At 54.5% G+C, this 10543-nt stretch overlaps 1 protein-coding gene across 1 annotated transcript; it reads left to right on the forward strand.

Annotated features, from left to right (window-relative positions):
• Window positions 1-6945: 6945 nt before the first annotated feature.
• ADRA2A (adrenoceptor alpha 2A) lies at window positions 6946-10226 on the forward strand. The gene has a single exon (XM_010118489.2). It carries the CDS (start codon window positions 6946-6948, stop codon window positions 8278-8280), a length of 1335 nt encoding a protein of 444 aa, XP_010116791.2. The 3' UTR covers window positions 8281-10226.
• The last annotated feature ends 317 nt before the right edge of the window (window positions 10227-10543 follow it).

Genomic DNA, 10543 nt, shown 5'->3' on the forward strand with positions numbered 1-10543 from the left:
GGTTTTGGGCAGAGGTTGGAGGGCAGGAGGATGGGAGGTGGTTATGGGCACCACAGCCTGTGGGTTACAGCTGTGGTGGGGGGACACTGAGGACACAGTGGCAGCGAGGAGGGCAGAGGGTCCTGGGATGGGAGTCAGCCTGTGGAGAAGAGTCTCTGTCCAGGGCTGTGATTTAGGACTGGGGGACTTGCAGGGCACTGGATGCTCTCCCGTGTCCTCTATGTCCCCAGCCCAGGCAGCTGTGGGGGTAACTGGGAGAAACTGGTGCAAAGACGGGTGACCTTCCAGAGCTGTCTGCAGCTCCCGCATGCCTTCTCAGCATTATTTGCTTTTTGCCGCTAGATGGTGAAATAAGTAAAAAGGGAAAGTATGCAAAGTCTTGCCGCCTTCCCCGGCGGCCTCCCTCCCTGTGAAACCACTCTGGTGCGCTCTGCTTTCTGGGAACCCGGCAATTTCAGGCAATTATCCCCTGGACCTTTTATACAGCTCAGCCTCCAAGAACTGCTGCTGCCAGCCCGGCTCTTTGATCTTTTTAACTCCAGTGCTGCCACCCTGGGTTCATTTAGACGTGTAAACTGGGTTAAATGCAGACAGCAAACCTGCCTGATGCAGGCATGCAGCGTGGAAAGCAGTCTCCTGCTGCAGCAGCGTGCCATGCTCTGGTTTGTGAAGGGGCTGTAGAATGCAATCCCCCCTTTCCCACGATGATCTGAACGTGCTGGGAGACCTGCGCCTTGCTGAGCGGGAATAGCAGCCTTCTGTCCCCGCTGGGCTGCTCTCGGTTACACTCTCCAGAGCTGTTTGCTTTGCCGGAAGCTTTGCTCCGGCCGTGCCAAAGGAGCTTGCTGGGGAGGTGCAACGAACCGGAGCGTTACAGCTCACCTGGGGCTCTCCCGCCTTCGCAGGAGGGATGGGATGAGTCTTGCTGACTGCCGCCCTGGCCCTGAGGTAGCGTCACTCCGTCAGTCTCAGACGGAGATGGTGAAGAACAGGGAGGGAAAGGGCAGAGACAGGCGCTCAGGCCCTAGGGAGTGAAACTTGAATGAACGAGTTACTTCTCGGCTGAGTAATTGAATGTTAACCTCTCCCAGTTGGGAAATTAAACGCTTTAAAGTGCGGCAGCCTCAACTTTGCCTTAAACGTGGGCTGGCTCTGTTGATGAAAAGTAACTTGTTGAGCTGCAGAAACTTGAGTAGTTTCATTCAGGGAAGGTTACAAGGAAAGCCAGTGGCGGCCAACCTTTCTCCGCTCTGAACGCTGGCCTGGGCACCTTCCCACGTGCCCAGCACTGCCTGCTCTTCCTCTGACAAGCTGGTTAGAAATCCCTTCTGACCGCTCCCGTACTGCCTCCGCTTGCCCTGCAGGCCCGGGCGGCCCTTCCCTCGGTGGCTGGCTGGGGCCCCTCGCAGTCCGATAAAGGGTTTTACAGGAGGCAGTGGAGTGAGGGACTGACAGCGATACAGAAGGTCCCTGTAATACATTAGTCATGGTCCACAGTCTGTTGGGTTTGTTGTTAATTACGTTTCTGCCCTTACTGGCTGATTCAGGGAGATCTACCTTGCAAGCTGGCGGGATGGGAAGCGGGATGGAGCGGCCCCGCTGCGCTGAGGGATGGCTCCGCAGGTGCTTCGCTCTGGCCATGCTGCAGTGAGGAGGGAGGATTCCCAGATTGGGAACTGGATTAAAAAACGGGACTGCGTAAAAATGGACGTGTCTGGGCTCGGCACGGAGGAACACGTGCATGTACTTGTGGAGGCTACGGAGAGAAAATGCACGTTTCTCTCTCCCCTTCTCCCCTAGGCATGAAGTGCCTGAGAGGCACAAGGCCAGTGACACGCAGACAGCTGGGGAGGTTTCTTGTGCAGAGCTGAAACGGGCCTTTAATGTCGCAGAGACCACCATGACACCAGCAGAAGGAAAAATGAAAAATAACAAATAAATAAACCAGAGGCTCGCGTAAGTGCCGTCCCCATGTCTCAGCCTCACCCCTGACTCCACCACGCTACAGTCTCTTGGCTGTTGGTTGAGGGCTGTGCAGTCAAACCCGGTAGTTAAAATCCTGCCCAACCGGGCAGGCAACCCAAACGCCAGCTCATGAGGAGACGCAGGCAGAGCTTTCAAGCTGTTTGCAAAAAAAACAACCACTGGAGGAGCGGGTGGGTACACAGGATCCATCTTGTGCTGGTTTGAGCCAGCTCTCTGCAGATGGGGGGTAGGGAAGAGCTGCCAACGTAAGTAATATTCAGTGTGCCTCCTTTCCTTCCCCTCTGAACATCTGATACCGCCGCAACGTCCCTGCTTGCAAGGGGATTAGGTGCTAGCACAGAGCGCTGTCGCAGCTCTCCGTTTCCTACTGGTTTATTCAAGTAACTCAGGAAAGTACATCCAGCAACTGAGTCCAGACAAACTCTGTTGAAAAACATGGCTCTGCAGGAGCCGCTGCAGTGAGATCTGTGAAATAAGCAAAACCCAAACCCGCACGTGTGGCGGCGGATAGGGAGAGGAAGGGCTGAGGGTTTGAACGTGTGTGCAGGAGGAAAAGTGCCTGGGGTCCCAAAGCAGCTGGAGGGGTGGCCAGACCAGCCACACTTCTAATTTATTTATTTTTTTTAATTTTTTTTTTTTTAAATATGAATCACAGCATTTGAAACACATCCCTGGAAATGGATGGTGGGCTTTGGTATCACTTTGTATTACTTTGCAGTGGCACCATCACACAGCCAGCAATGCCAGGTTTGCCTGCACAAGGTCTGTGCCTCTTCCCCTGGTAGCTCCTACAGTGTTTTTCCTCCTAGGTGTAACACAGTAAAGGGGAAGAGCATTTTTTTGTGTGATTTGGGTGCATCTCCTCCAGCTTGTCCTAGGCCTGGAGGAAAAGTGCCGACTTGAAGCTGCTGTGACATGAAGGGCTGTTCAGTCGTTAGGGTGTCACAAGCCGTGGGATTTCAGTGTGTTACCCCCAACGGAGCCCAGCTACTAAAGCAAATCTTCCTGGAAGACACCCTGAACCAGACTGCCCAAAAAGCAAGTCTCCATCCTTCCGCAGCTCTTGTTACTTTTTTTCCCCTACCAGAATCTCATTGCTCTTCTGGAAATAAACAATTCCTGGGGCTGCTTGTTCAAAATACACATTTTGCAGCCTTATTACCATAGCAATTCTTTCCAGAGATTATCTCCCTGTATGTGATTTGCTCTGTGCTGTGAGCAGCCCTGAGACTCCATGAACATTTCTCAGCATTTTCTCCTGGAGCAGCAGCAGGGGAGGGTGGTCCTGGCTCCCCCCATGCTGCTGGAAGTGATGCTGGAAGCGATGCCGGAGCCAGCGGGTGGAAGAGATGTATAAACATGGAAGTGGCGTGCCTAATTAATGACCTGAAACCAGCCGTAAAGGTCAGCTTGTTTGCAAGGGACGCACTTGAGGTACACGTGCTGAATGCGAACTTCGCTGCCGCGCCTTGGAAAGGGCACTGCTGCCCACCCGGGACGGCGGCGGGCGGAGGGGGGTCTGTCAGAGGAGGATCGATAGCCTTCAGCCTCGCTCGTTAGCGTGCACCCAGGCTGCCCTCCTTGCCTGACTCTTCGCCGGGCTCTGCTGAGAAACCAGGCTGCTTTCCCAGGGAAAGGGCAAGCTCCCGCGGCTCTTTGGAGTGCGATGCAGCTGGAGAACAGGCTGTTTTCTGGGCTGTCTCATCAGGCGCTTGTTGACTGAGTTCAAACTGCAGAGTCCTTATAACTCATATCACTGCCGTCAGCAGCACGCATTCAAAAATTGAGCATCTGGATGCAAATGCCAGGGAGTATATAAAAATTTTATTTACTAGCTGGTTTTTTTTTTCCCCACTGAAGCTTTTTCCTCTACAGTCTTCCAGGGGCTACACATTCAGTTTTCTTGCCTAATCCCAGGACTCTGGGAGTTGAGGCTTTATGAATATTACAAATTATCATCAAGCATGGTACAGACTCGTACAGACAGCTGTCCTGTAGGACAGAGTGCACCACGGGTTGTTGCGTGAAATCTTAAGGGTCCTTGCCAGCCCCAGTGGTTTCTGAGCACCTATAATCTGAAGAACTGGGCAGAGCCACGAGACAACCTTTGGAGACAATAAAGGGGAGACCTGGTGTAACCGAGTCCCTGTGCAGACAGCGCCAAGTACTGCTGGTGTCAGTAAAATTGCAGAGGTATCACACCCACAGGGATGGTGCTGGTGTGCGGAAAATGGCTTTGATGAGGCAGGTTTTCTTCCTTTTGGAGAACACCACAATGCCATCCCAGCTGTGCCCCGCTTGCAGAGAGCTCTTTTTACAGCGGTATCTGCAAAAAAACTTCTTCCTCAGGCTTTTGGTGTGGTGTGTCCCCCTTGTGCTCTTTGTCCCAACAAAGAGCCCTGGTTAAAGCTCTGCTTTGGTGACAGGGTGGCCCAGGAGCGATGTTATCGGCTGGGTTTAGCTCTAGGTGGACTGAGGGTGTCCAGCCACAAAAGGAGACAGAAAATCAAGACAGCTGGTCATGTTTTGTTATTGAAATCCGCTCTCTGCCTGCATCTGAACGCAGCTCGGCTGTGCATGGTGCATGAGGGCACATAGGGTGTTTCCAGAAAGGCACCAGCCCAGGTCTGGAGCAAAGCATCTCCGATGGCCCGCGATGGCCTTAGTGCAGGTACGCTGATACAAGTGAGGTCAAACTGGTTGGAGGAGGTGTTATCCATGTCAGGCAGGGCATGGCCTGCACCCTGCCCCTCTGGGTCCTTCCATCCAAGCAGTGACCCAGGAGGCCTCTGCCATGGGTGATCTCAAGCCCCTACAGATCCCACATCTGAGGGAGACGAAGACCGGCTGCTGGGCAGACTACGCATCCTCCTGCACAGCACACGGGTCCCCCGCAATGAGCAGAAGGTGGGAGATGCTCATGAAGACCAGCACCTCCTTGCCCTACTGCACAGCCTTGCTGCAGACTTTGGTGAGTCTCTTCATCCTTTTTGTCACCCCTTGGTGTGAAGCCTGTGGTTATACATTGCATTTACTCTCAGATAAAGATCTTCTGTGTGTGCACATCAGTCATCTTCGGTTCAATTTCCAGGTTTTAAGTCTCTACCTGCAGATTGCCCTTTTCCCAGGCAAACCACCGCAGTGGGTCCCACACTCCCTTGCTCAAACAGTGGAGATTCCCCCTCACTTTCCCGCCCTCAGCTAGTGCCAGCCCCAGAGGCTGTGCTCTCTGATTCCCAGATCCCCATCTCCCTCTCTCCTGGGTGTCATCGCTCCTGGGCCTGGCTTATAACACGGTGTGCAGCGCGGGGACAAAGATGACAGGGCTTCCTCCATCTCACAGAGGAAATATGTTCATTGGCCTGAGCGTTCGGCGTGGCAATTAATTGAGAGCTGCTTGAATCTGGAGCACCAAGTGAGCATCGTTAGAGCCATCTGAACATGGAGAGGAGACTGTGAGCGAGAGGATCAGGGCTGGAGTACGGGTGAGTAACCTGTATGTGCTGAGAGCTGACAGCTTTGGGGCTGGGTGGGCTACTGGTTATGTCACTATTGCTCTTTGGCCGTAAAAAAGAGCCACGTTGCGGCTGCAGCCGCGCAGGGGGTGATGCCAGCCCCTGTGCTGCCGAGGGAGCACCTGAGGATGCTCCCCAGGGCTGGGGCATCCCCTGGGGCAGGGTGTGGGGCCGGCTGCCCGCCTGCCCCCCGCCCTCCTGCCGCTGGGGCTGGGGAGAGCCAGCGGGGAGGAAATGAGGGGGGTCCAAGAGGGAAGTCTGCTGGATCTGGTGCGGTGCGGTGGGAGCCCTCGTGGGCGCTGCGGAGCAGGAAGGCCCGTGCAGCCCAGACTGAGCCAACCCCATCCTTCCCTTTGCAGGGGCTGCCCACTCCCACCCCGCCCCATCGAGTTCCCCCCACAGGAGTGTTTCCCTGCGGAGCGGGGTGCCCGGGCTTCTCCTGCCCTATCTCGAGGGCTCTGCCCAGCCGGGCGGTGGGGGGGAGCCTGGGGGACACTGGGGGGGAGGGCCTCAGCCACGGGCCCGTGGGTGCAGTGAGGCGCCGCGGCCAGCAGGTGCCACTGCCCCCCCGCGCTGCCCGGGGCCGCCCCGCCCGCCGCGCCGAGCGGCCAGCGCCCTGTCCCCCCACCGCGCCCCCCCGCCCCGGTGCCAGCGGCGCCGGCAGCCTAGCCCTGCCCGTGATACGGGGGGCTGTGGGGGAAGCGCTGCCCGCAGGGGGTCCCAGCGAGCACGGGCCCGTCAGTGCCCGAACACATACGCGAGACGGGGCGGTAGCTTTCACCTCGGGGCGGCCGGGGCTGGCGGCGATGGGCTCACCTCTTTCCCCGCACGTCCACCCCCCACAGACACGCACCCTGCCCCAGCTTCCCCCCGCGCATCCCTTCCCACGGGCGCGACCCGCCGGGCTCCGCTCTCTTTAGGCGGGACGAAGCTCTGGGGGGGAGCCGGGCAGGGCGAGACCGTGGGGCGAGGAGCTGGGGGCGGGGGTAGGGGGGGTGATGCGTGGATGTGCAAAAAACAGAGAGGCCGTGCAGGGAGCGTGAGCGCTGAGCCAGGCGAGTGTGCGTGGGGCGGGGTGTATGTGTCCGCGTGTGCGTGTCCGTGTGTGTGCGCGCACCGGGGGCAGCTCCCCACGTGGGGCTGACGCGGCAGCCCCGGCCCGATCCGGGGCTATAAAGCGGCTCGGCGGCGAGCGAGGCAGAGCAGCCGCAGCCGCCACCGCCGGCTGCAGCCCCGGACCCGCTCCGCGCCGCCCCGCGCCCCGGCATGAGCCGCGGCCCCCCGCAGCCCCCCGGCCGCCGCCGCCCAGCCCCGCCCCGGCCAGCGGCGCGGTAGGAGCGCGGAGCCCCACGGAGGAGGCGGGCGCGGCGCGGGTAGGGCAGGGGGCGAAGGGCGGAGGAGGAGGAGGTGGGGAGGGGACGGGGTGTCCACGCAGGCGGGGTTGATGTTTAACCTGGAGCGCCCGTTCACGGAGAGGGGCCACGTCTTCTCCTCCATGGAGTACCAGCGGCAGCTGGAGGAGGAGGAGGGCTACCCGCCTCCCGGCGCCAACGGGACCTTCAACGAGAGCGGGGCCGGGCCGAGCTGGGGCGCGCCGTACCCCCTACACACCACCGTCACCCTCATCAGCCTGGCGGGCTTGCTCATGCTCTTCACTGTCTTCGGCAACGTCCTGGTCATCATCGCTGTCTTCACCAGCCGGGCGCTCAAGGCCCCCCAGAACCTCTTCCTGGTCTCCTTAGCCTCGGCTGACATCCTGGTGGCCACACTGGTCATCCCCTTCTCCTTGGCAAACGAGGTGATGGGGTACTGGTACTTCGGCAAAGTCTGGTGTGAGATATACCTGGCCTTGGATGTGCTGTTCTGCACCTCCTCCATCGTGCACTTGTGTGCCATCAGCCTGGACCGTTACTGGTCCATCACGCAAGCCATCGAGTACAACCTCAAGCGTACTCCGCGCCGCATCAAGTGTATCATCTTCATCGTCTGGGTCATCTCGGCGGTCATCTCCTTCCCACCGCTCATCTCCATCGAGAAGAAGAGTGGGCAGCAGGCTGACCAGGGGGTGGCAGGGTGCAAGATCAATGATGAGAAGTGGTACATCATCTCTTCTAGCATTGGCTCTTTCTTTGCCCCCTGCCTCATCATGATCCTGGTCTATGTGCGCATCTACCAGATAGCCAAGAGGCGAACCAGGGTGCCACTAAACAAGCGGGCAGAGCGCCCTGAGAAGAGGCAGAACGGCTTGGCCGACAAGGAGGACCTGCCAGCCACAGCCCAGCTCAATGGGGAGAAGGCGGCAGGAGGCGGCGGCGGGCAGGAGGGAGAGGTCAACGGCATAGACATGGAGGAGACCTCTTCCTCCGAGCACCAGGAGAACAACCAGTGTAAGAAGTCAGAGAGACCGTCCAGGGGAAAAACCAAGACTAAGCTGAGCCAGATTAAACCTGGGGACAGTTTGCCCAGGAAGGTGGAGGAGGAGAGGAACACCAAAGGGTCTCGGTGGAGGGGCAGGCAGAACCGGGAGAAGCGCTTCACCTTTGTGCTGGCGGTGGTGATCGGGGTCTTTGTCATCTGCTGGTTCCCCTTCTTCTTCACCTACACTCTGACGGCCGTCTGCAAGAGCTGCTCTGTGCCCAGCACCCTCTTCAAGTTCTTCTTCTGGTTCGGTTACTGCAATAGCTCCTTGAACCCCGTCATCTATACCATTTTCAACCATGACTTCAGACGGGCCTTCAAAAGGATCCTCTGCAGGATAGAGAGGAAAAGGATTGTTTGAAGGACCCTTTGCTATGGGCAGGACTAATTTAAGACTTTGTAGGAGAGTGAGGCATGGCTCTCTTGGGCTATGCTTGCATGGGATGGTTTCCTTCAGCACGCGAGCAGGAAGCCTTTAAAACCCGAGATGAGCCTATGGAAACGCCGGGCAGCAGCAGCCAGGAGCAGCAGGCAAGTGGAAGTCCGAGCCGTGGCATTAGACTTTCCAGGGGAGAATGGCTTTTTGACTTGCTTGGTTTATTTTGTTAGTGTGGTTTTTTTTTTTTTTTTTTCTTTTGCCAGAATCTCTCAGTGGATATTTTCATGACTGCTCAGGCTGACTCTTTAAGAAAGACAAGACAATGTGCTGCTCCGTAAGATGAACAACAGAGAGGGAGTATGCCACCCCAGAGGTGTTGGCTTTTTTATTTTATTGTATCTTTTATTTCCTGTTGTCTATGTAATTGGTTTTAACCCCCTTGTAAAATACAATATTGTATCCCTGAATCTGAATGTCTTAATTTTTGTAAGGCAAGCAGCTTTGAAACTGTGAATGCTTTAATTGTCTTTGACACCTTAAAAGTCCCTCTCTTCCCACCTCTGAAACCCCACCTCACTCAAAACCACTGAACAACTAGAGCCATCCCACCTACTTGACAGTTTGATACTACTACCAAAACTTCCGATGTCCAGTCATTTCTTTTGGCTACAAAGCTGAGGATCGCAGCCCTCACCAGACTGGCTGTTTTTGTTGTTGTTTTTTTATATCATACCTGAAGCTGTTTAATTTCTGTGTTGCCTGTGCTATAATGCAGCTGAGGTGGTGACTGCCCTCCAGTAAGTCATTAAAGCCAAAGTGCGGTGGCTTTGCTGTGCGGGCAGGGACGTCCCGGGCCATTTCCCGTGCAACGTGGGGCTTGGGACCCAGCCAAGCTCCCCACGAGTCGAATCTCGGCTGATGTTATACCACACCGCAGCACCCAAAAGTGTGCGATGCTAACTTGCTTTCCCCGCCTCCGACTGTAAATAGGTAACATTTCAAAGCAAATAGCAGGGCTCCTTGTGCCCCGTCATCTCGTTTGCATCGATTTGTGGTGGGTTAACTCCTGCGGGATTTCCTGCAGAAGAGGAGCCGGCTTGTGCGCAGGAGCTGTTCCACCTTTCTGAGTGGAGGGAGGAGAGTTCAGTTTTTAATCTGCCAGTCTCATCTTTTCTAGGAAATACAAAAGCATCCCTCTTTTAGACTTATACAGGGAAAAACTCTGAAATGGGAAACTTAACTGACAGTTTCTCCAGTATTTTATAGTGTAATAAAGCTTTTCTTCTTTTTTTTTTTTTAAAGTGTAAATATTGTGAGATTGCAGCAGGAGAGAGAGTTAGTACTGCTTTTACACTCCTCTCCTGTAATGTCTTTCAGCTCTTTCTGCTAAAAAAAATTTCACAAAAATGGACAGAACAAATATAACAAACTTGCATCATGAAGAAATTTCTGGTGAACGTTAAAAGGGAAAACTTTTGATCTATCACAATAAATGAGTGTGCAAGCCTTTTAATGTTATGAAAACAGCTTTATCAAATACTGGCAAGTCATAGAAATTGTTTGGAGGAAGCAAAGTTTGTGTAAGTCTTGTGTTTAAGATGAATTTGCCTTCTTTGGAGTTGTATGGTGCACAGGAAGAGACTTAAAAAAAAAAAACTTTTTACTTTTGGGAAGTGTTTTGTTCATTTTGCTCTCTCTTTTGACTTTGTAATTAACTCCAAGGGTCCCCGGATGCATCTTGGGACCTGGAGAGCAATGTTTACATTCACTTGCATTTTCAGAATTGAATCCTCAAGAGGTGAGGAAAGCAAATAAACTGTGCTTTACTGTAAAAAACAAAACAAAACAAAACCAAACAAAAACCCATGAGCAGAAGTTGCTATAATGGATGATTATTTTTATTAAATAAAAGAGCGTTTACAGATCAAGTGTGAAAACCCTCTGGATAATCTGTTAGCTGTTTAATATTTTTTTTTTTTCCAGCTGTTCACCGATCCTCCGGCAACTTTGGTCTTGACATTTTTTAAAGAACACATCGGGAAAAGCACTTGTGTTTTCTGAAAGGCATTGTTACCCCAGGTGGAGAACAATGGCTCGGTTCATTGTGCAGTGCCATAATAACAAATGAGTCCTTGATATTTCGTGGGTGTTTTTCCCCTCCCCTGCTTTCGTGCCACAGTAAGAGCATTCTTGTGTTTCTTAAAGAAAAGAGCTTAGGGTTTCAGGGTGTGATTTCCTCCCTGGA

Source organism: Chlamydotis macqueenii, chromosome 7 (genome assembly GCF_036417535.1).
Source record: "Chlamydotis macqueenii isolate bChlMac1 chromosome 7, bChlMac1.mat, whole genome shotgun sequence".
NCBI classification, from domain to species: domain Eukaryota; kingdom Metazoa; phylum Chordata; class Aves; order Otidiformes; family Otididae; genus Chlamydotis; species Chlamydotis macqueenii.